At 38.6% G+C, this 26300-nt stretch overlaps 1 protein-coding gene across 2 annotated transcripts in view; it reads right to left on the bottom strand.

The window, feature by feature from the left end:
• ERCC6L2 (ERCC excision repair 6 like 2) overlaps nucleotides 1-24790 on the bottom strand; it is a 47793-nt gene extending 23003 nt beyond the window's left edge. Inside the window, exons 1-12 of one of the 2 annotated variants that reach the window (XM_053467511.1) lie at nucleotides 24371-24790; nucleotides 23868-23990; nucleotides 14640-14833; nucleotides 14306-14467; nucleotides 10333-10540; nucleotides 8572-8712; nucleotides 6893-7003; nucleotides 5812-5931; nucleotides 4179-4250; nucleotides 3523-3668; nucleotides 2260-2355; nucleotides 1398-1497 (exon numbers count right to left, since the gene is read on the bottom strand). In XM_053467511.1, the coding sequence (XP_053323486.1) occupies nucleotides 1398-1497; nucleotides 2260-2355; nucleotides 3523-3668; nucleotides 4179-4250; nucleotides 5812-5931; nucleotides 6893-7003; nucleotides 8572-8712; nucleotides 10333-10540; nucleotides 14306-14467; nucleotides 14640-14833; nucleotides 23868-23990; nucleotides 24371-24673 (1776 nt within the window). In that variant the 5' untranslated portion in view covers nucleotides 24674-24790. Of the gene's footprint in view, nucleotides 1-1397; nucleotides 1498-2259; nucleotides 2356-3522; nucleotides 3669-4178; nucleotides 4251-5811; nucleotides 5932-6892; nucleotides 7004-8571; nucleotides 8778-10332; nucleotides 10541-14305; nucleotides 14468-14639; nucleotides 14834-23867; nucleotides 23991-24370 lie in introns of those variants that run through there. The other variant, XM_053467500.1, reaches the window with a different exon arrangement.
• Between the last annotated feature and the right edge of the window lie 1510 nt (nucleotides 24791-26300).

Genomic DNA, 26300 nt, shown 5'->3' with positions numbered 1-26300 from the left:
GTTATCATATGCATTAAAGTGCATCTGATGGCTGGAGTCTCCCTAGATTTCTATCCAGTTGAACAAACTCCATTCATTCTGATGAGTTTTAATAGGTATTATGACAGATATATTACACTTCAGGCCTGAAAGCTGATTAAAATCGCTAAAAATATGCGTTATCGCTTCTACCTACAAAACAGGTAAAGGCAAGACTTGGTAACCTCCCTAATCACGTGCTGCTAGGGTATTTCTTCGCAATTTGAATGTACACCATGTAAAGTGGTGGATATAACACTTAAAATGCACAACTATAAATGCATTTTCAGAAAGGCACTAGCATTAAAGGTGCTGTTCCACCTACTCTGGAGACTCTTACCACAAATCAGTTTCTGATCATGTGATCATGCACTTATAGGTTGTTGGAAATAGAGATGGAGAAAAAAGTTGTTGTAATGTGATAAACATTATAGAGGAAATACTAAAATAACAGATCTGCCAAGGTTTATTTGTCTAACAAACTAGAAAGTTAAAATGAATGCATTATCTAAGTGAAGCAGCACCTTTAATCAGAAAATCTTGTTATTAGCAACATCAACATAAATAGTATATAGTACCCTGCCTCTAAAAGGGTTAAAATGTATAGCATGATAATTCAGAATTCACATAACTATTTAGAAAGTGTGCTGAGACTTGGTTTAGAATACCGACATGTGGCCCATGCCCTGTATTTACATTTCATAGCAAGGATCTGAGGAAAAACAGAGAAACATTTTAAACAAACGCTTTTGTTTTTCCACCACACGTGCCCATTTGCTTTGTTCGTGTTTTTCTTTTCCTTTGATCACGTAAACGTGTTGGTTTGTGAGACAGTCACCCCCTAGATATTTTCTAGGAAATTCAAATGTGACTTAGTGATAACTAATGTGCTTCTTGCAGAAGAGAACGCAGCTGATTCCAGAGACGGATGGACGTAGAACCTGTTATTCAGACAATTGTGTCATAAATGTACTTGCCATTATGCCTGACATGCAGTAATCTTGCGTGCGGCAAATCTCTCTCAAAGTAAGCAATTAAAGAAAAATATATTAACGCGAAACAACAAAATGTCAACTAAAAGTCATCTTAGCTGGGAAAAAAAAACCCTGGGTATCTCTTTTCTTCCCCAAACTCTGTCATATCCCTCTATTAATATAACAGTAAGAGAAACCATCACATAACAGTGTATGTATGGTCTGTGTCGGAGAATGTCCATAAAGAAGGGAATAAAATTGTTCTACAAAAAAGGTACAGGGAGAATACCAAAAAAAAAGCTTTGTATCAAAGTGACTGTACAGATGAGATGAACTTGTCTAAAATGTGTGGTCCAGATCACCACAACACGATTAAACATAAACAAAGCCGAAGAACAAGCCTACCTGTTTGTAAACCTGCCTTAAGTATATCATCTCCTCCACTGTGCCTAATGATATAAGCCGGAACACTTTCACATCCCTGCATTGTCCAATTCGGTAGGCTCTGAATAATAAATACAATAAATATGTGTGTGTGTATATATATATATATATATATTCAGCGATAATGAGAAATAATGGCAAATATACAGAGTAACAAATGGAGTTAGAATCATTTTCAATCATTAAAATATTTTTAGACATGTTTGAAAATGTATTTATATGTATATATAAGATGTGTTGCATGGTTCATATCTGCCATCAGATTCTATGTATCTATGCACATGCACAGATAAAAGTAAGGCAAATGAAAAACACACAACCGTCTCCTTAATATCAAACTAGATTTTTTTTAAATAGAAATTAGCATTCTCATTTAGATTACGTCATTTAAAATGTATATGCCTGCCCAGTGTTCTGGATAGCAAATATGGTGGTAAAAATGTGTGGCCAAAGAGAATTCCAAGCAGTGATGACCATAAATGTGTTCATAGTCTGCGGCAAATGTCTGACTAACAGTGCATGACTCGTCCAGATGTAGCACCAGGAATGAAGACCCTGTATTATCAATGACGAGCATTGCGGCAGCCCCTCAAGTCTTGGGTTCCGGGTGCTCAAGGTTGGTATGTTTTAAAACTAAGGAAATAATAGGCTAAACAGGAGAGAATAAATGGTGTAACAAGCTGTGTGTCTGCACACATACATATACAATGAAATACAATATAAAGTATACTTAAAGAAGTGGATATTCATATTAAGAACACATATCATCTAGTTTGCGCCCTTGTACAAGGCACTTTCCCATGCGTTGTATAAAGACATTTACCTATCAATAGCCTGAAGGTCATTGGCTGGATTCCATGTTGGATCGAAGACCACAACTACATTGGCACCAACAAAATTCAGCCCAAGTCCTCCCGCCCTGAAAAATGAAAAGTAGAAATTAATGTGGGATGTCTTGCCATTTGTACAATAGACATACTTATTTTGTTATTGGTTTCTTTTTTCAACTGTATCCTGAGAAATGGCACGTGGCGGATTTCAATTGAATAAAGGATTGGTACTTTATTTATAAATTATTAGTATTTGGATCATGTGTTTCGTGCTGTAGTCTACTACTAAAGTAAATGGGACAATATAGAAAAACTTGCAGAGAAACATACGCTTTTGAGACCTTGGATGTCTTTTAATTTACTTACGCCTCTTCTTTGGTACAACCTCGTTTAGAACATGGTGTCCAGTTGGGGAGACAACGACTTTAGAAAGACATAAAAAGCACCAACAAACTGTACCAGGAAATATTTACAAACCTTGTGAAACGGCACTGAAACCTATATTAAATATGTTTTACCTATATTAAATACCGTATATTTTCTATATTATAGTATATGAAAGGATTAAATACACAAAGGTAGCTCTTTTAATTAAAAAAGTGAGTACAAGAAGTAGAGGGCATATTTTGAACATAGTCAAAGGGGTAAAGTGAGAAAACTCTACAGTAAAGGAATTCAAAGATTTGGATGTTCATACATTTATCCTCAATAATAAATAACTCTAAAGTATTCCTATAAGGGTGGACTAGATGGGCAATTTTCTAATGAAGAGTTCATGCTACTCTAGATATTTTTGTGTGTCGGCCCAACAAAGAGCATCACCTTCAACGCCTATATTCATATTCCTCAATAGTGATTCACACTACCCCAGCAGATCAGGTAGAACCTAGATGGTTTTTGCCACCAACGCAGAATGCACAGTTTTAATGGGGAAGGAGTATGTAGAGCTTTAACGGTCACCAACCAAGAAACATAGCGAAGTGCTTGTTCGGTTTTCATTGCCCAGCATCCCCTTTAGTAACAGCAGTGGGGAGACTATTGTTTCACATCCCTTTTAGTAATAGTGGTGGTCAAGACAAATTACCTTAAATGTTGTTCTGATACACAAATGGCATACTGTACTATCATCAAAATATTTTTTTAATGGACCCTTCCCTTTAAACATAATGGGAAACTACATGTTGAAGACATGCTTCGTGCTTAATCACTTTCTTCCTTTTTTGTTGAAAGGTGGGAAAAGATATTTTTTTGCTTACATTGTAGAAACCAAACAAATGTTCACATCTTGGGTACTGTTGAATTCTTTTACTATTTTTAGTCTATCTTCCGCCTTGGTGCTTCCATCAAGTCTTCGATAATCAAGCCCTGAAGCCATGCAATATCTCTCCAAAACATCGAGTAACTGTTGAGAAAAATATCTGTGAAATAGGTGCAGTACAGTTGTTTGCTGTAGAAACATAGCAAATGTCAGATGTGGCTAGATTAGCGGTCCATACAATGGCGGGTGGAAGTAGCAAGAAAAAAGAACCCAGAATCTCTCTGACAACTGTATATAAAAATGCAGTCTACGTATGTTAATATTTTTATATCTCCTAGAATCTCTGATACAATATACACAATTTAGCCCTTTTAAAAGTCCCTAAAAGTGTGTGTGTGGGGGGGTGTTTTATATCCATTAACAAATTTTGCAGGGTTAACCCCACTTGTTCCAGCATCAGGAACAAGATCCAGGTGTGGAGTCCTCACCTCCCCCTGCTGCACAATTTCTCCATGCTCATTATGTGCTTTAATGCCAGTTCACATATTGCATGTAAGGAAGGAAATGTGCTCGACAGCTGTTAAGGCAATCTTCCCCTTTATCAAGCAGGACGTACGGCTCAGTCAAGCATGGCGGACATCACATGGAGCTCACCTTTGTCGAAAAGGAGAAAAGAAGAACCTTATCCTTGTTTTGTCTGGAGTGATTTAGAAGCTGCTGAAGGACCTAGAAATGAACCGTAGGACATCAATGAACCAAAGTATTCAAAACGTTCTGGAAAAAGTTATTTAATACTGACAACCTCGCTAGCAGAACAACAAAGGCTAACGCATTCTCTAATAAGTCTTAATGTCTGAGACCAGTATGTTCAATATTTAAAAATATTACTAAGTTTACAGAGTCTGTAAATAAACGGCCCTTTGCCATAAGGAGCACTGAATTTACGATTTACGTTCCAATAAAGCACATCAGAAATAATAACAGCTAATGGTTTATCTGGCCTGGCTTTTTGGCTCATGGTTCATGTCAACAAAAACGCAGGACAATACTCAGCAGATATTGCTTTCTAGCTGATCTACACCATTGCTGTTCAATTCTTACCTACCAAAGCTACACAAGGGGATTTTAAACAGCTTTGTTCCAATGAGATGTGGCTATATACAATTATCATATAATGGGTATACTTTATATGATATATGATATGTGGGAATTAAAAAAAAAAAAAAGTTAGAGAAACACAGGTGGATAGGATTATTCCTAAAAATGTACTTTAAATGTCTTCTTCCTGATTATCTCCTAATTTCTTTAATGTTTAAATGGTAAACGTGATGAAACAAAAAGTTTATTGTGGAATATCCCGGGTTCATAATGCACAGTATTAATATGCAAATTAAGTTTACAAATTGGGTTCAGCACAGAACGCTGCTATCTAAGCAATAGATTCTTGGAACAAATCTTCTCAAAATAATCTATGAGATGTTTGCCTCCGCTCTCCCCTCCTTGCGATGTTTAGAGTAGATGCTGACTTCTCATACTCTTGTCAGCCTTGAAGATGCCAACTGCCCGCCCTCCCAAGATGTTTAACTGCTGGAGAAGTAAAGGGGGGGGGGTTGTGTGTATAATACAGACACTGTTATTTTTAAGGAAAGCATATCCACATCTGGCAATGTGAGTTTGAACTTACTTTGCTGACGCAACGCAGCAGAGGGGAAAAATGGAATTTTTCTGCACCACCTCTGATGGTCTCTCCCAGAGGGCAATAAATATTTAAACCATTTTATTTATTCACTTTTAAATATTTATACCATTAATCAACACAGTTGTACTATACCATTTAAATACTATAATATAAAAAAAAATGATGAAGCAGGTGTGACGGAAAAATACGAAGTGCAAATTCCAAGACTGGCACTGAGGAATGCTAGCAATTTCTAAATAACAAAGATACTGGACGCACCAAGCCAGTTTAATGTGCTGGTTCCCTGGGTCGTCCAGAGCATGGCGAGACAGAACGCAAGGGGCTGGAGAAAGGTGGCCGTAGTGACATTATGATGAGAAAGTCTTGATTGAGTTTATTCAAACATAGGACACACATATCATACACTAGGCTTATCAAACATTAACATCTTAACTAAGAATATACAGAAACGTTAACTGATTAGTCTTAAAGAACAGTCTTCTGGGAATCTGGAGTCAGGCCCATAGGTATTTTGGAGTCTTGTTTCTAACTACAAATGAGTGCCATGATTCTGCAATAAAAAGATTTCACACGGTTGCACAGCCATACCTTCATTTTCCCACTGTACTTTGGATCAGAGATGGTCTCAAACGCAGCATCTTTGCTCTGCTGCATAAATTCTGGAAACTTGGAAAACACTTCAGCACAAATTCTTTTAATATGCGCTTCCTGAAATAAAGACACAAGTACTAACTACTAGGTACTAACATTTGAGGGATGCTTTTGTGTTAGAGACTGTAGTTGTTTCGCAAAGACTTTGCCATCTATGTAACGGACTAAGGTATTTAAAAGAATAATCATTGTATTTACCTAATTTAAGTTATAAACACAATTTCTAATCTTTCTATACAGGTCCACGTGACTTATGACTGTAGAACACCGAGACCTACTCATACCCATGAAACATTCTGAGCCACTTGAGGGACCCCAAGGAGAAAAGAGAACGTTGGGAACCATGAGGTCTGTCCCTGGTAAACAGAGGACACTTGGGTGGGTGTATGTTTCGGCCAATGTGATTTCATATTTATCCAAGCAAAATTGCTTTATTTATTAAACTATTTATTGTGTAACCTTTTCGGTTACGAGCACAGCATATCACACATTTACACTGCTCAACGGACATGCTCTCTAAACATTCCTTGTGTTTTCAGGATCATGCCTCAGAGGAGTAGTTCTCATGCTATGGAGAAGTGATTTTCGCACACAGAGAACAGTGCACACTAACCGTGCTCAAGTGCTGATAATGTTGTTATCATGGGAATAGGTTAATTGACCTTGACATCGACTCCAGATCCATAATTTGAAATAGGTCAATCAACACATGTTATGGGAAAGGTTCCAAAGTCAATACTTCAGTATTGTTTCCTCAACTCTTACTGCAGACTAAAATCAAGATACTTTTACATCGATGGGAAGTTAAATTATGAAGCCTACGGGGTAGTTTATGTCATGAGTTTTGGGACTTCTTTTGAATGTCCTTTTTTTTAATATATATTTAAAAAATAAACAATATATCGCTAAAAAAAATTAAAAAATTATTTGAAAAATAGAAAACATGCTCTAAATAAATAAATACTGATGTGATTGAGGGAAACAATCCATAAAAATAATCCAAATGTATAAAGCCTACCTGCTTCTTGCTAGTATCTGTTTGCAGGAGAGCTGCGTGGTTCGCAACTTTTCGAAGGATTGCCAAATAACTAAAATACATTGTCCTCACACTTTCACCATGCTCGTTCTCCTAAAAAAAAATAAATAAATAAATAAATAAATACAAAAAAAGACACAAATGAGAAAATAAGAATATACATTACTAACAAAATCTGGAATCAATCACAAGCCTAATGCAGACGTAAAAGAACCCTGACACATAATGTACAATACACATTCAGGAGAGCCATGGGTTACATTGTAATTATACCATTACATAAGTTATGGTGATGGAAAACCCTTCCACTTAAAATTAAGGGGTAGTAGAAGCATTATTAAACACTCATCTACAGACACCAGACAAGCCAGATGGCTTGTTTTTCCCACAGAAATCTCATGGTGATGCCACAAACACAAGGGATTCTGGGTAGGCGCATGCAAATAAAGTTAACAATGATCACCTTTTGCCTCTATATCCACTTTATACATGGATCCCTTGAAAGTAATTGCCCGCTGTACAAGACAGCCTTTAAACAAAACTCGGGAAGAGGTACAACAGCCAGATCACCACTCATGGACAAGGGATCCATCCATGTATGTGGATATAGAGGCAAAAGGTGATTATTGTTGACCACTGTAATTATAAAAAGAGATAATGGTGGAATGGCTACATTTATTATGTTCTGCAACGGCATTACACTAAAATTGTGTCTGAAAGTGCTCAATGGCTTATTCACACACATGAGGTTAATAATGATCTTGAGGTTTATGTGTGTTTGTTTTGTAATGACTGGGAAAAAAAATAAAACCTGCCTCATGTCTACTGAAAACATTTAAAAGTAATGTTTTTGGAAAGACGGCTAAAAATGTCTGTCCCTATGATTTGTCTTGCCGCGATGACTTTTGTGATATACGGGACCTGTTATTGTTGGCACTTTCAAAATATTAAACTCGTTCGGCCTTAACTAAGGAAACATGCAATTATCTGATGTCATTATTACCATTAGCACAAGTTGTGAGAAATGTTTCAAGTTGTTTAAAACACTGTAGCACTTTGTGTAATAACACATTAGTCACAGGATACCATTAAATAAAATGACTCTGTGGCTTTTGAACACAGACATTAGTGGCTGAAGATATATTAGTCTGTTCTTTAGATAATCAAAGGTTTATTCTTAAATAAAAAATGAATGCGAAAGTTAATTACAACGTAAATAACACTACTTGATATTTGCCACCATAGACTGGTAATATGTGTACTGCTTGGACCATCTATATGAACCATCTATATTTAATGGCATAGGGACGCGAGGACTCCACCACCACCCTGATAAAGACATGTAAACACAATTGCATTTCTGTTTGGGCTACTTAAAGTCAACAGAGCTGAGCTGAGAGCTATATAATTATTTCTCCATTCCTGAACCAATTTTTGTCTTAGAAACCAGTATCAGAACCAACAAGTCCCCAAAACACATTAAGCGCTACTTAACAGGGGAAAAATAGGTCACATGTAGTTAAGTTGGCTGTTCTCACTAATTGCATTTCAATTAGGTATTTATTTTTTTTCTGGCCCTTTAACTCTTGGATTCCGAAAAGCTACATTGCTGTGCATTTGTTGAACTCAAAGTGTTATTAACATGATTTTTTTTTTCTTACTTTATAGCAACATTTCCTTCGCCTCTGGCCGCTGCTACAGCTACATTTTTCACCTCCCCGCAGAACCAAGTTAACGTCTTGAGTCATTAGCACTGTCTGGTACACAGCCTTCTGGAACTCAGATAAAGAGCAGTACACAATCTGTGAAAGAGAAGAAAATAGACGTGTAAAGACGGCAAAACACATGGTAGAATTGCATCCAGGTATTTGAGGGCTTTAACCCGTTTAAACACTGAAGGACGAGAATGTTTTAGCATTTGCAGTATATCTCTCTTGAACATATACAGTCCCCACTCATATATACACAGCATCATTTAAAACCCAATGAACTTTTCATGGTTTTAGACATTATAAATTGTACTGAGCCGATTCCAATGACAAAACAAAAAACAATTACACTTTGGAAAGACCTCAAATGCCAAGAATTTTCGCTGAACAGGAACCGGCTGTTATGACCCTTCCTACGTCTCTGAGCAGCAAGTGGCACAGTCCCTCCTTATAAAAGATCTCACCCACATAGGTAGTTCTTGACGATCACTCTTTCCTATAAAGACCGATAGGTCACAGAACCAGGGCTACAGAGGGCTTTGAACCCTAAATATCTCGGATGCCCCTGGTGGTGGGGCTCAGACGAGGGGTGGTTAGGAGAGGGAGCGCCTTGGGATCACTCAAGCAACCATTGCTGTGGTTCTTCTTTGTTTTTCATCTCAAGTTGAGTTCTGTTCGATGCTTGGGGTGGGCTGCTATAATCACTTACTGTCCTTGTCAGGAGAGTACTTGCGCTGCATCAGCTAGATTTCGGTCAGCTACAGCACCAGCCCGGCTCCATTCCGACAAGTCCTGCTTCATCTTTCTACCGCTAGTTCTGTCTAGTACTGAGAGGGTTAATCGCCGAAGTCTCGGTAAGAAAGCAACGTTTGTCGGGTGTACCCAGTCGGGGTACAGGACCTCCCGTCACAATCATTAATATCAATATAAGCCATGGGTCCTACCCTGTCCTCAGGGACAGGGAGGCTACAGATACAATAGGTTTCCTGGGTCAGGCATGACACGCATGATTACAGAGGTACTACTGTCTGCTGTATTTATGGAATGATACCTATGACCATCAATATCTACAGCTGTAACCTATTGTCTGTAACGCACACAAAGTAATACTGCACATAGGCTTACGAGAGGGGGTTAGTTAATGTTATTTATTCAAAAACTTGCACAAAATATTTACTCATTTACGCAAGCTAAATTTCCCATTGCACACTGACGGGCCTTCAGGCTCATTTATTCTTCATAGGAAAAAAAACTATTCTTTTGCTTTGTAAAAAGACACAATTTATTGAAAGCTACAACCAAGATTGCATTTTCTTTACCATTACCACGGTTACACAGGGAGTATTTTTTTTAGACACTAAATGTCTGACCGTTTCCAGTCTTAGTAGGGTGATATTTACTATTAAACAGCAGGGCTCTTTCTAATCAATGACCTAGACTCTCCAAGTACATATAAAAGGAACAGAACTGTCCCGAAATTGAAAGGCTTTAAGAGGTCACGCACTAAGTCTTTCAAAAAGTCCCCAGCATTATTGAAAGCATCTTAAGGCTCTTTCTAGCCACATAAAAAAAGAATGAACAATTCTGCAATTCACATTTGTTTTTTCTCTATTTAATTTTAGGACAAAAACAGACATTTAGACTTATAATAGCAACAATTTCTTATTAATAAAATCACACACACGGAGACAAGCAAGAAAAGGTAATACTTACGCGATCTTCCTTTTGGGGCAACTGGCTGCTTATTAAATCCTTTGTCCTCCTAAGAAACAACGGAGCCATCTTGCTTGCTAGCCTCTCCATGGCTTTCCTTCCCGTGGCTAGCTCTCGCTTTGTCGCATTGTGTCTCTGCCCGTACTCAACAGGGTTTGCAAAATCTTCCTTAAATTTGTTTTTACTTCCTAAACAGCCGGGTACAGCCCTTCACAAAACACATATAGCCCGGATTAGTCAAAACTCCCTCCAAGAATTATTATTCAATTCTTTATTTAAACATGGATATACCAATCGCATATACCTGGAGTGAAGAACAACAAAGTAGCCTTGAATAATTGTAGTGTTTTTTTATTCAAATGAATTCATTTACCTAAATATCAGTAATAAACATACACAAGTGATTGAGTAGGTAAGAATTTGCCATGTTACAATTTTGGCCAAGTCAATGCATTTAATCAGGGTTGCAATTTGTCAACTGCATTGTGAAAATTGAGCAGCAACATAGCTGCTATAGTTTATTTATAATTTATCTAACTAAGATTCAGCACCATAAAAACTGGGAAAAACATCAAATAGCTAGTGCCATACAGTGAAAAAAGAGAAGCTTTATATATGTTTGCCGGAATCCTAAGTCTGATTATGGTAATCTTATGTGGTTTGCATTCATTTTAAGGGTCGGCATCGAAAGGCAAGAGGGGGCTTTAAATCTTGTGCTTTTACATCCCAAATGATTAGGACTGTTCAATGTATTTTCAGCTGTGTCCAATATCCTTTGGATGTGGCACTGGAAGACTGGGATAGGCACTGAAATGCTTTCTGCATGTTATTATGAAAAAGCATGTGTATCAGCCTCACGGGCACACTGGCCATATCTCTGTTGCTAGCATGTTCGGTTTTTATAGTACATTCTACGCTTTATTCATATACACAGATGAACATGGAAAAAAGTGATATTAACTGCTATATAACAGAGTATTTTTAACAGTCTTCAAAACAAAAACATAGGTTTTATTGGCAAGATGGATATATAAGGGCTGCTCTTGATGGAACATTATACTGAATTCAGAATATTCAGTTGGATGTATTCTAGGATTCTAGTGGTCCAGGACAGCGTATCAGAGTCTAAGGACCAAGGATCTAAACACAGTTGTCCCCTCCAGCTGAAGGAGAACATGTCAATACATGATGGGGAGCTTCAATTAGACCCCTTTGTTATCTTTTCTATATAAATCATTGGATAATATAATCACCACCATGTTTTAGAAACATTCCATATCCATTCCCAATGCTACCTGCCTGAAATCAGAATCTGTAGAATTTTGGATGAACAATGTTCATATTGTTTCCTACTACACCAGTTTCAAAGAATTGTCATCTTATCTTTCCATCTGCTATTGGCACACCAGGATATTTGCTGCCTATGGAGCAACGTGCGGACAGCTGGCTAAAAGTATTACTAATCTGACTTTTGATGTATTTTTCGGAGGAAAGAACCTGAGTAACCAGGCAGCACTTCTCAGCAAAGCAGGTGGCTTCTCCGATACTGTCCCTTTAAGAAACAGCATAGAATACATAAAAAAGACTTTGAAAACTCTACGTCAGTCTTAATCCATACAGAAACTGATTTCCCCTATGAGTATACTATAACTCACTTTCTTGCCAACGCGGCCCTCAAGGCTGACCTCGTGCAATTTAAGTCAATTGATGTATATTTACGGATGATGGGCTTATTGATTACAACCTAGCTACAGGCAGAAGACGCACGTTGCTCATGTTAAGAAGTTATGGGATTGTGTCAATAGCTATTACACAGTGCCAACAAACATGAATGGGCCTTATATGTTGTAGTTATTTCATCTTTGTGAATTTATTCTGGGTAGTTATGAATGAAGAGAAAAAAGTAACATAAAATGCATCTACTTCGAGTGGTCTTGTTACCTAAGAGGAAATACGACTCCTGGATTAGCCTGTGCAAAAGCCAAACTCTTTAATATACACATTTTAAAACTATTTCTAGTATCAGTATAATGGGCACATATGGTAACAGCTATCATCCTATATAGTGTTACTTATCTGGTGATATACAATGGCAAGAAAAAGTGAACCTTTGGAATTACCAGCATTTATGTATACATTCGTCTTAAATAGGATATGATCTTCAAGTTACAATAACGAGCAAACAATCTGTTTTCACTAAAAACACAGATTTGTTGTATTGTACCTGTCCATATTGAGTTAGCAACTTTGACATAAAAATAACACTCAAATATTTTGCTTTTTATTCTCAAGAAGCAACTGTTGATGTAAACATTGCCTCACAAAAAAATACATTTTAGAAGACCTACGGTCGAAAATGGTTGGTTTGCATAAAGCTGGAAAGGGTTGCAAAGTAATTCCTAAGAGTTTACATATTCATCAGTCCACAGTTAGACAAATTGTTTATAAATGGAGACGAATTAGTATTGTGGCTACTCTCCCTAGAAGTGGGCTCCCAGCCAAGATGACTCCAAGAGCACAACTCAGAATACTCAATGAGGTAAAACACAGAACCCTAGAGACACAGCTAACGGCTTGAAGAAATCATTGGAACATCGCTGTCCATGAGTCTACCATACGCAAAACATGTAACAGGCATGGAGTCCATGGCAGGAAGTGGCTGCTCTCCACACAAAAAAAAAAACACTGCTGTGCACCTGAGGTTTCCCAAAGAGCACCTTAACTCTCCACAACGCTACTGGGAGAATATTTTGTGCACTACGTATAGCACTGCATACCAACAGGAAAACATCATCCCAATGGCGAAATACAACATCATGGTTTGGGGCCTGCTTTGTTGCCTCATGGCCTGCACAGCTTGGCATCGTCGAGAGGACAATGAACGCCCACGTTTATCAAGGTATTATACAGGATAATGTCATGATGGCTGTCCGCCTGCTGAAACCCAGCAGAAGTTGGGTCATGCAGCAGGAACAACCTCAAGAGAGCCGTTTACACCAGACACCCTGAGAATATGACTAAGCTTAAGTAGTTCTGAACATTGCGCGGGTCTGATCTGCAGCTACCGGAACCGCTTGTTTGAGGTTATTGCTGCCAAAGGAGGTCCGACCAGTTATTAAATCCAAGGGTTCACATACTTTTTCCATCAGCACTGTGTATGTTTAATGGGTGTGTTCAATAAAGACATGAAAGATTATCATTGTGTGTGTGTTATTAGCTTAAGCACATTGTGTTTGTCTATATGTGTGACTTAGTTGTAGATCACAACAAAACCAGGTAATTCCAAAGAGTTAATTTACTTTGTCTTGCCACTGTATAAACCGGGCCAATTTCCCTCAAGAGGAAGTGACTGTATTGGTGTCCTAGACAATTTCACCCAGTGAAATATATGCACACATAAGTGGCCTGTTGTATCACAGAAATGGGATATGTGTTTTTTATTTGTTTTTTTGGTTTATTTATAGGGAAGGAATGGGAGTATGAGATTCAAACTAAGAAAAACATTTGTGAGGGCTTTAAAAGTACCAGTACTTGTGGAATTTGGTCAAAGCGGACAAAGAGCAGGCTCCTATGATTAAGTGCTTGACACAAGCGTGAAACAAGCCTAAATTAAATACATTTTTGAAGGCGCATTTGTTTGCCCTCCACTTTTTGTGAGGTGCGGTCTGTCAAATCCTTTTCTCTGTGCTGACATGGTGCACCATGCTGTAAATAAAGGCTGAATAAATCATAATTAGATACATTAGATGGAGGATTGCATTTCACATGGCGTAGAAAATTACTAAAAGCATGATTATCTAGCATTCTGCAGTCTTTTTTTTACCCATCTGTCATTTCTTAATAAAATTACGGTAGTTATTAATAATCATAAAACCCTCAAGAAACTAAAATCTTACAGCTTTTGAATTTTATAACCTGTTTTCACCTTCCACGTGCTTCCAGACACATACAATAGTCATCCAATGTTACATACCAGTCCATAACACACCAGAGCTCCTGCATATTGTTCTGTAGTATAGTTCCAGTAAGCCCGATACGAACTTTGCAGTTTAAATCTTTCATGACGTGGGTTACTCTGGCTTTTGGGTTCTTGATTCTGTGTGCCTCATCCACAATGACAGCCGCCCAATCTATGCTGTTACATGAGAATGATTGAATGAGTAGCGTCCAGAAAACTACAAATATGTTACTAAACACAGTTTGAAGAGAAATTCATTATTTAAAGAAAGTAAGATTCTTAATATTTTAATATCAGAATCCATATTTCTGATCTTGCTTTTTTAAAACATGGATGTTTTTGATCTTACCTGTTCAGCTCATCCAAACACAAGCGAAGAGTTTCGTACGTAGTCAAAGCGATTTCGTATTTCCCCTGTTTTATCCGGCTGAGTTCAAACTCCTTTTTGTTTCCATGTATGACGGTTACTTTGAAATACCCCCAAGTCTCCAGCTCATCTTTCCAGTTAAATAGCACAGATAAAGGTGAAACAATCAGAAAAACCTAAAATGAAAAGATATATTTTTTACCATGCTAACAAGGGTTGGCTTTATTGACTCTCTTTGACATGTTCACATTATCTAAAACAAAAACTTGATATAAAGAGAATACATTTGTGACAATGGTATGGCACAGGGCTCGACAAATCCCAGGCGCCAGGTCGCCATGGCGACTCAGAATTTTGTCCTGGCGTCTAGGAGTTTGTCAGCCTCTTACATCCACAAAAAAATGCCCCCGTGTCACCACGCGGGGGCGCTGCTGCTGCTATCTGGAGTCTGGGCAGACAGCACAGCTACTCAGAGCCCGCCCCCGAGCCTGAGATCACTCCCACGGAGTGATCCTGTAGGCTGAAACCGCGATTGCAGGGAAACCTGCAATAGCGTTTTCAGCTGCCACAGGCAGCTTCAGGAAAGGGGGTTCAGCATTGATTGGGTCCCCACACAAGTGTGGGGACCTGACACAACATCCCCCTGCTGCCTGATCGCTCCATGAGAGCGACAGGGCAGCGTTAACCCCTTCAATGCGGCATTTAGGGGTTAATTCCCGTTTTTCAAGGGGCTCTGCTGCTGGTGGTCTGCCTGGAAGTCCAGGCAGGCCAGCAACAGCAAAAACGAGCCCCCACAAGCCCTTTGATGACTCCTGTAGGCATGGAAGCCTACAGCAGTCATCAGAGACTCCTCCTGCAATGGCTGGTCTATAGACCAGCAATTGCTTCCCAGCTGCCAGAGGCAGCTTAAGTGACAGGGGAGAGGGTTCTTTGGTCTCCCCGTGAGTGTGGAGAGCAGCCCCAACACCCCCCTGCTGCCTGATCGCTCCATGAGAGCGACAGTGCAGCGTTAACCCCTTCAATTCCACAATTGTCTATAACACATTCGTGGCATTGCAGGGGTTAACATTTGTCCCCACAAGCTTGTGGGGACTAAATATCAGTCAATGCTGTGCTCCAATGGAACATCAGCATTGAAAGTGTTAAAAAAAATATATATATCAAAAAAAATAATTTAAAAAACCCCCCAAAAAAACAGCACTGACCTGAAAGTCCAGGGTGCTTCCAGGTCAAATGCTGTGAGTTTAGTAAGTGGGCTGATGATGATCAGATCACTCCTGACCAACTGTTAGTTTAAAAAAAATCCTGGCTCCTAACTTTTTTAGCTGGAGCCTAGATTCACAACAAATTTGTCAAGCCCTGGTATGGCATATTGCTTCTCCATGCCTCCATGACCAGTTATGACCAGGTGTAACCCATAGATGGTGTTACTACAATGAATTGTGTCGCCCATAGCTGTAACTTGGGATATTAGTGTCTGGGGTAAGTAATATAAAAAGCACCAGTGATATCAGAATGTGTCATGCAAGGTCAAAGGGCATATAGGTTCAGCACAGCCAGCAGGTGGCCCAAGTAAAAGGCACTTGGGACAGCCACCGTGCCACCGGTAGCATAAGAGAATGTAGGGTTACATGTTGGTGCAGAGGTTACATGTTGGCAACAGCCATTGTGGAACAGCCAAATAGGACAAGAAGGCTTACATACATGATTTGACGTGGCCAAGACCCGTTAAATCTGTCGCTGTTCTCAAAATTCTCTCTTAAATACATATTATGAAGCACAGCTAGCACCTACTGCGATACTACGAAGCAGCTGTCTTGATACACCAGCGGCTTAGTATTAAGACTGCAATGCCGTAAAAGCGGAGAGTCGGATTCCAAATTGCTTTTCATACACAATTGCTATTTTTCTTGGATAGGTTTTTCAGCGTTGGCAGGTTTGGTCTCAAGTAATTACTATAGAATAGAGACATAGCTAAGTATGAAGGGTGATGTTAAAGACGAAGCACAAATACACGGAGAAAGTTTACAGTTTGATAATGGATTGCCACCTACAAAACTGCACAATGGGCCAGGTACCTGCACCATTAGAGATGTTATGGCGTATATTTCATTTTATGATGGATGGAGAAAAAAAAAAAACCTTAAAAAATGTACACTTAATTCAGTTGAAGAGTTGGAAAGAACATAAGTGGTTTAATGCATTTCATTAAAAATAGCTTGAGTGTTTAAAAGGATTAACGCTAAAACGTAACAGACTAAACCACACAAGATATTCTGTATATATCACTGAAAAGAAAAAGCCTTACAGGAATGAAAAGCGAACATTAAGCACAAGTTAAAATAGTCAGAGGCATTACGCATATAGGGCGTTGTATGGACCCTGCAGGAAAAGGGATCATATTTATTATTCTATACATAGTAATAACATAAACGTCGTGATCTGGAAGCTTATAACATTGCGGGGTGGTCTATGACTTCTGGAACTGTATATACAAAATAAAATGGAAAAGAATATGCGGTTTAAGGCATGACGAGACACATCACGTCCATGCCAAAGCCAGCTATTTGCAATGGTTCTTGCACTGCAGGTTTCTATTGCAAATGAGGATATACAAGAGGCTAGGATTTCAGTGCAATGTGTTCTTTAAAAAGTACTGAAAGTAGATGTAAACACAGGTGTTAAGGCAATGTCGGTGGGTCCGCACAAAGAACCCAGTGCTAGCTTTATAGTAGAACAACTGAATGCACGTGTAAAGGTCAGTTCTGGTTCAAAAAGGTAAAAGGGGAGAAAGGAAAGAAGAGACAAATTATATTAATAGTGGTATATTATATACCAATAACTTATACAGCACTTCATAAATTGTAAAGGTGTAAGACATAATGACATATTGGGTAAAGAGGGCCCTGCTTAGATGTGTTTTTTTAATATATATATATATATATATATATATATATATATATATATATATAAACACATCTAAGCAGGGCCCTCCTTACCCAATATATTATTATATATTACATTATGTCTTATATTTTTATTATTATTTATTTTTTATTTTATATATTTTTTAAGAATGTATATTAAAATACTCACATGGAACGTTAATATACATTCCTTTTTAGTGGGGCTGTCAGGGACATTACAAAAAAAATGGAACACTCTTCTCCCAGCGGGAAGGAAATGATAGAGCTCTAGAGCAAAGCACATGGACCATTTTACTTAGCTGTCTTAAGATCAAGTTTGAAAATGTAACTAACAAGTAATGATACATAATTACAACGGGCAGCAAAACCCGAGAAAAAAATACGTAGCTTATTTTGGCATTTCTGTAGACATGTTCAACATGCCAGACTGGCTTTGTTAAGTTGATGGATGAAAAATATAGAACGTGATGGTTTATTATATCAACTCAGAAATCTGATTTTTAAAAATATTTTAAAAGCCTAATATCCGTTGAAACAGCTACTATCACTCTGTGAGATCGAGGCCAAACACACAGTCATTTCCTCCCTCAGTGCGATATATTTTTATGGTATTATTAGTCTGCTCTTTTGGGGCATTTCATTTGTCAGGCTTCATGACTTTCAGGAGACCAAGAGCTGATAAAGCATGATTACCGCTAATAATTTGGCACAGGGCTAAAAGCGGGGGTGGGGACATCCAACGATACATCTTTGAAATATGCGCAGTTGAATGTGCTTGGAGGTGAATTAATGTCTGTGTTTTATTGTGCATGTATGTGTTTAAGGCACATGGATTTCTGAGTGTTGGTGCTGGGTTCAGTTGTCTGTTAACAACAGCGGAAATAAGACAGAAATGGGAAAATAGAAATTAACGTATAATGATCATGACACATTATGCAAACTCACCACATGCAAAATAAATTTTAAGTCAAGTATGCTATATTTATCTGTTTTATTATGTCAACACGTATATGTAAATTGGTTAGCCCTTATCCCAAATAGCAAAATGCTAATGATTTAATGAAAGGTAATGGAGGGCAGTGTGGGATATATTTTGCACGCTGTTTACAAAAGATCCACTTCCCAAACTGTTCTACAAAAAAAAAGTAATTATATTTGAAAAATTGCGACCTCATTGCTTCCTTATAGTCAGTGGCTAGAAAAAGAAAAAGGAACACATCTTAAATTCTATTGTGTACTAAAATATTTCAGAATAAACCAACTGCTAAGCATTACCTTTTCTGGAGGACGGGAATTCATCCAACTTAATGGAAGTTTTAAGTAATGTTCTCTGAGTGTCTAAATTGCTTGTGCTACTTACCAAGCTTTAAAGACTAGACTACAAATAATGATTTTCATGTGAATAATGCTTTCAAGCAGAGACGCTGCAGTACCAGATGTAAGTAATTGAAGGCTCTTCTGGCAAAGCTATGATATATGAAAGGGATAACGATGCAGACCTCTAGCACTTAGAAATCCATGTTCACTCTGTCTACTGAAGGCTCCTAGTAGGAAGGACTATGCCCGTGTTGAATGGAACATATGATGATACCAAGAAAGTGGCATTGCTAGATCTACTGCAGTTCAGAATTATTACTTCAAGAAGAATAACGGTCTAATCGGTGGAATGGCTCTGGCATCACCCTTCCTTGGCAGTTAAGAGGTCCAGAAGAATAGCTTCAGGCTTACCCGTCCCCACACAAGCAGTGGGTGGCTAGAGGAATGTGGAAGACTGGAGAAGCACGTACAGAGGAAACCATAATGACAACACTAGCCAGCTGCAAGAAATTGATCTGGTTGGCAAATTAAATGCAAGCAAACGAAAGGCAGCATTTGTCAGACACGTAGTGAATGTGCCCCGTCGGCCAACTGCATAGTTACACTTTTTTTTTTTCTTGTTTTGTAACCATACTAGTTTTACGAAAACGCGATAGAGAAGATACTTGGAAGAAAGTCAGTAGGAATATAAGGATAGACAGATAATTGTAAAACTGTAAGCCATAAGAATCTCAGACTAAGTCCAAAATAAGGGCAGATGCAATTTCAGAGGACAAAAGATTAAGTTTAAACTAGTTTAAACTAACAAAGTCACTACATATTATGGAAGGTGAACCCCGAAAAGCTTTTGTTATGGTCCCACATAATGATCTCTTCAATGTCGTATAACACTTTCGCTAGGCATTACGCAAGGACAACTCTGTCTCTCTAGGAAGGACTATGACCATGTTGAAGGGAACATATGATGATACCAAGAAAGAGGCATTGCTAGATCTACTGTAGTTCAGAAGAATTACTTCAAGAAGACAAATGGAATTCGAATAATACCGTATTGGCTCGGATATAGGCCGCCCCCGTATATAGGCCGCACTCTAAAAGTTTGGTGCTTTATTAAAGAAAAAGTTTTTTTCTTTAAAAAAGCACCAAAAAAAAAACATGCTGCCACTCTGCCCCCCCCGAGATATGCTGCCACTGTCCTCCCTCCCCGAGATATGCTACCACTGTCCTCCCCCCCGAGATATGCTGCCACTGTCCTCCTCCTCCCCCCCGAGATATGCTGCCACTGTCCCCCCCCCCCGAGATATGCTGCCACTGTCCTCCTCTGCCCCCCCCCCGACTTACCGGAGCAGACTCCCGGGTGTCTTGCGGGGCCGACGGGGGACATGTACGCAATACGCGTATACAACACCGGAAGTTGTATACGCGTATTGCGTACATGTCCCCCGCCGGCCCCACAAGACACCCGGGAGTCTGCTCCGGTAAGTCGGGGGTGGGCAGAGGTAAAACACATCATGCAGACGGTCCGCACAATGCGCTTAGACAACCTCCCGTGCCGGCACCCCCCCCCCGTGGGAAGTGCGGGCAGGGGAGGCTGTCTGAGCGTATCGGGGAGTAGGATGCAGGTCCCCTGCACCGCTGCGGGGGATCTGTATCCTAACCCCGCTGCCCCCCCCTAGTACGGCCTATATTCGAGCCAATACAGTATTTGCTGTATTAGAAGACACTTGCAGCAACGCTGATCACCGTAACCCGTAATGGTCATGGTCCAACACAATGATCTCTTCAATGTCATATAACACTATTGCTAGGGATTACGCAAGGACAACTCTGTCTCACAGGAGAAGCTGTATGGGCTTTGCCCCTCAAAACGCAGTGAAATGGATGAGGTGGAATATTTCAGCTTTCCTACAAAACCACTGATTTGCAAACAAACCCTTAAGACCATATAGAAGCCAAAGACGTGAATCGGATGTCGTTTTCATCTCTGTTTGTAGGAGTGAATACGCCATTTTCTTCCAAAGGCTTCTCCAAACTTGCAGAAAAGCCCGTAGAATATTTTAAGAACTAGACAAGCTCCTCTCGTTGGAAAGACATATGTCAACTCAATGTGTGTACATTCATTTAAAAGAAATTAAACACTGGAGGCATTTGCTGCCTCTGTTAGTATTCCTGTGGCTCGCTGAGTCAGGAAAGGAAGCTCTCCAATCATTAGCAAATGGGGCCATTCACCGAATTAAAAGCTTCAGATTCTTAGCAACTGTGGAGCTTTGTAAGGTGGGCATGGGGAAGAAGAGCATTCGAAACATGAAGCCACATAAAAGATTTTTTTCAAATTCCTTTTTTTGTTGTGCTTTAAATGGACATTAATTGACCAATAAAATGTGGGTTTTTTATGTCTATACCTCAAGTAAAATCTAAGATATAAGCACACAAGGTCAGGACAGTGCGTGTACTGGGTTTTATTCAGAAAGAGGGAAGAATGGCAAACCATGACATTTTACAAATCTTTTATTCACACTTCACAGAGCAAGGACAAAGAAGTGAGGCCCCCAACCCCTCGTGTATATAAAGTGCTTGTACTTTGGGGCTGTAAGCTTCCGTGTATTAAGAATGGAGGGTGCTGAGGCATTCATCTCCATTTCATGCACATCATATATGCTACTACGGCCTTTACGCACAAAATTAAAGAACAACACATAACTATGTTTCTATACTGAGATTTCCTTGAACAAAAAGAGGCTTTAGCAGCCACGGTGAATCCTGTTCTCAGAGCTCTTGGTTTCAGCATCACCATACCTCCCGCGTGTTTCTCTACTGGAAAGCCTGCTGCAGAGGGACCCAACTAACTTTAACTCTCCGCTCAGTACTCTTCCTCTTGTAGAGGCAGAAGTACCGGGAGATGAGTGCGTAGAGATGTGATAATGCACGTGCGTGGGGATTATAACAAATACTCATAATAATAATAAAGGCTTGAGCAGTTTGATTACTAAACGTGGAGCTACCAACTGATAAATATTCAATTGTTCCCTTTAGTACCTTGTTCTGAAAAGGCTTGTTTTGTTTTGTATCAGGTGGGTTTTATGCGTATTTCTATGCTGATGTTTGTATGTAAACTGGTATGAAAATCCATGTGTTAAAGAATATTGTGAATAATCATTATCCAATGGTTGATACGTAACTCAACCCAACCATTAGGATTTACATAGCATAGTAAGAGTGACACTGTTTTGGTATCTAGCAGCTGTTTCAATTAGGCTTCCTTATATTTAGTCATTAAGTACTTTTTTGAGGCACGTTTTAGACCCAGAATATATATTAGCACACTTAACACACGCGGTTACATTCTGTAATTAAAAAAAAAACTGCTCCTATTCTGATTGAAGGAGTGCTGCACATATGTAGAGGGTCTTCTTAGACCCCTGGAATTCTTGCAAGCTCCAGCACTGGAAGTGACTGTTGGTGAGTATAACACACTTGGGCAGTGGCAATCAGGAGATGTGTTTGGCCCTCCATGCATTTGGAAGTATGTTAATTTAAAGAGAACAAACAGCTACCATTTGCATTAAAGTTTAAGGCAGGGGTGACATGGAACCCAAAGAGAATGAACATCCAGTTTCCACATCAAATGGTGCATGGTTCTAAACTGAAAACAGTCAGTGTTAGCTTTTAAATACAGGATCTTTGGACACGAAGGCAGAAGGGTTTAGATCAGGGATGTCCAACCAATGGCCCTCCAGCTGCTGCAGGACTACATGTCCCATAATGCTCTTTCAGCTAAGGGACTGGCTGAGGAGTATGGGAAACAAAAAAACAAAATACTGTCTGCGCTTCTCACCCTAATAAAGTTGGCAACAAATATATAAACATAATATAAATGAGAGATTTTGGTTATATGAATTGGCCAAAGCATAATTAAGCTCACCCGCCACGTCAAGGTAAATGTATACATTGTACAGCCAACACATTGTATTTGCAGCATGCTCACACCGTTTGGTAGGCCTCATATTATACATTTGTATTATTTCAGCCTGAGATTAGCTTAGCGCACCAACATTTTTTCTTTTCCCTGAGGAGTATGGGAGATGTAGTCCTGCAGCAGCTGGAGGGCCGCAGGTTGGACACCCCTGGTTTAGCTCAATCTTTCTATTATACAAACAATCTTTCTCAGATAAACAACACTTTAAAGAAACGTGGCACATAGAAGTTTGGCATCAATGGAAAGGAAACCTCAAGCATGGATAAAGAAGAAAAAGTATATCTCCAGCTGCTTTAAAGCCCCAAAAATGTCTCCCAAGTACACTGCCAAGTCTACAAGCCTGTGAATAATAACATGGTACATGCTGAGCAATTATTTGGTCCAGGTTCATCTGGATCCTCAGCTGCTGAGAGAGATGCTATTGGAGATGTGTAGGCAAAGTAAACTCAGTGAACGCCGTAACAATGGCTTGATGTGCAGTAAACTGGAAAAAGCACTGGCAGGGCATCAAAGGAAGCATACTGAGAGACACTGTCTGACCATCAAAATCTGGCCACTGCAACTAGCAAATAAACCACCTCCAGCAGATTTTATTCACCAGACAGATGCCCATTGTCAAGTGACAGGGGCCAGCACAGGTCATCTCAGGTCAAATTAAAATTGCTGTATAAGAGGATATGCTTTACACAGAAAAACACAGTACCACAACCACCTAAAGTTCATAATTCTGAGATTAAGCAAATCTAGCACCCTTTATATAAAAAAAAATGTTTATACAACCAAAAGATTTTGCAGTTGAATTTGGCTGGTCTTGGCAGTGGGATGCTGTGAAATCAGCTATTAGGTTTTATCCTGTGATATTGGCCAGCATGGTGACTTTAAGAAAGGAGAACACACAGCGAATTTGATATTGCTACATCCTATGCAATTAGACATTTAGAAAATAAAATACATTATAACACATGACCACTAATAACGCAGAAACCTTACCTTTTTTGGAGGCAGAAAAGAGTGATCCTTCTTCATTCCTCTACGTAAAAACTCAGGCATATTGTTTTCAATATCTTCTCGCGTCCCCTTTTTATGCAGGACTGCAGCTAGAAATGATATAACCTGGGACAAGAAATGACAAAGTATAAGTAATTAATAAAGGAAACAAATACGTGTTTTTTTTTCTTTTTTTGTTGGTAAAAAAAAAAAAAAAAGCAGCTCTCAAAGCAAAAGTTTTGTATGTATGTTGTACATGTAATGTATTTTTATGCAGTGGATTTAAGTCTGAAAAAAAAATTAATAAAAACAAAATTAAGGGTGACTCTTCAGAAGAGTAGATTGATTCAAGTTCCCACAGGAGTTTGGAAAACTTTGACATTTTAGAGATATCTATCAAAACATTTCCAGATTCCCTAGCTGGCAAGTTAACATGTAAAAATTCAATGATAAGACACTCCAGAAATATGTGGTATAGAAAAAAATAATTAACAGTAAATTAATACCTGTATTGTCTTTCCAAGTCCCATGTCATCTCCAAGGATACATCCCATAGACTTAATATAGTGGGCATACAAAAACTTTGCGCCATCTCTTTGGTAATCACGTAAATACCTATTAATTGTGTAAGGGATAGAAATGCCAGTATTCGATAATGGAAAATCAACCGAAGGTCCCGGGGGTCTCCTGCCAGTGAAACAGGGTTTTTCCAAGTCTTCATCGTCAAACATGGATTTGTTCCACACTTTGCTGGAACCTGGGAGTCTGTGAAGTTCTGAAAGTGGAAGCTTCTGTTCAGTTGAATCCATAAATGAAACAACCGCATAGGACACACCATTCTCTTGATGTTCGACGGATCTCACCACAGCTTCACAAAGCTCATCCTTTTCAGAATAAGGAGCTAAGCACTTTCCTTCTGTGCGCCACAGATCTATATATAAATATGACAACAGAAATATGTAAATTATAAGAAACTTTGGGGACAAGGGAAATCTCAGTATTACACGCACAACCTGATTTGCAAATCAATGTGTGTGTACTGTGAAGAAATTAGGTCAACAGTTTGTGTATATACACTTTCATTTAATTACAGATGCCAATGCCATAATGCAAAAAGAACAAGACTTCATCATTAAACATGGTGGTACATCAACAGTATACATGGAAGTGGAGTTATGTTTTGTTCTATACATCTTAACAACGTGGCTTTAAATACCCTTCATCGCCCCTACCATAGTCAATCCCCCAAAAAAGCTTTGTTTACCTGTGTTACAATGACATGATTATACTCCACTAAAGAACACTGCTGTTTTTAACCCAAACAACTCCACAACATGCGCATGGCTACAGAATGTACACACAGCTGTATATAAAACAAGTTATGCCAAATACTTGCCCTGGGCATCCTTTTCACAATCCATTTCCTTTTAAACTTGTAATTTTTCATACCTAAAATCTGGAAGAAGAAAAAAAAAAGAATATTTAAGCAAGTTAGATATTTGCAAATGCAGGAGTAGACAACTTTTGAAATCTACGTATTTACTCTTGCTATATATGTATACTATAAACTATATAAACTATAAAACTTACACCAAGCTATAAGTAAAAAAACTGTATATTAGGGGAGAATCACTAAAATATATATATATATATATATATATATATATATATATATATATATAAAAATTAGGGCCAATATCTACACTTGGCTGCGAAAAGTTTATCCGGGATCCATTCCACTCTTATTCACAGTTCAAAGATATTCATGTGTATTAAATTACCAGATCCCCTGGGTTTATTTTTACAAGTGAAACATTAAAGTAATACTCTGAAGTATAGTTTAACGTAATACGCGCACGTCGATTCAAACATTAACCGTCATGCTTGACATTATATTTATATTTCAGCCAAACATTTATTTCCGTTTCGAACAAGATTACACATGTAAGAGGCAAAGAAATGAAGTATTACGCTCCCTTTGATGTTATACCTGTCTGTAATAAATAAAAGGCTCTGTTTAATAATAACTGCCAATCAATATTTAACAAAGTAAAACAAAGTTTTTAACTTCTAAGCATCTGACCATGAACACACATAACTATCTCAGTAGCAGACACACTTTCTCACACCTCCCAAAAGGCTAATAATGTTTTGCGGCATATAATTTTGCTCGAGTTGGAGATTAAAAGAATACCCCTAGATTATGACATTTTAATTCAATGCTACAGCTATTTTTACACATATGAAATGCAGATTTGTGTTCGCATGTATGTTGATGGGGGGGGGCTGGATTCTGTTAATGAGTAGCACAGCTCTTAGACTTTTTCTTTATTTATGTCTCTTTATTATGGATAGATGTCCTGCACAATACATATCCGGTGACTGGATTTTTGTTTCCCAGCATGTCACTGTTTTCACACGCATGCTGTCCTGACT

The sequence above is a fragment of the Spea bombifrons genome, chromosome 1 (genome assembly GCF_027358695.1).
Source record: "Spea bombifrons isolate aSpeBom1 chromosome 1, aSpeBom1.2.pri, whole genome shotgun sequence".
Taxonomy (NCBI): domain Eukaryota; kingdom Metazoa; phylum Chordata; class Amphibia; order Anura; family Pelobatidae; genus Spea; species Spea bombifrons.
This window is presented reverse-complemented; position numbering and strand designations above follow the sequence as displayed.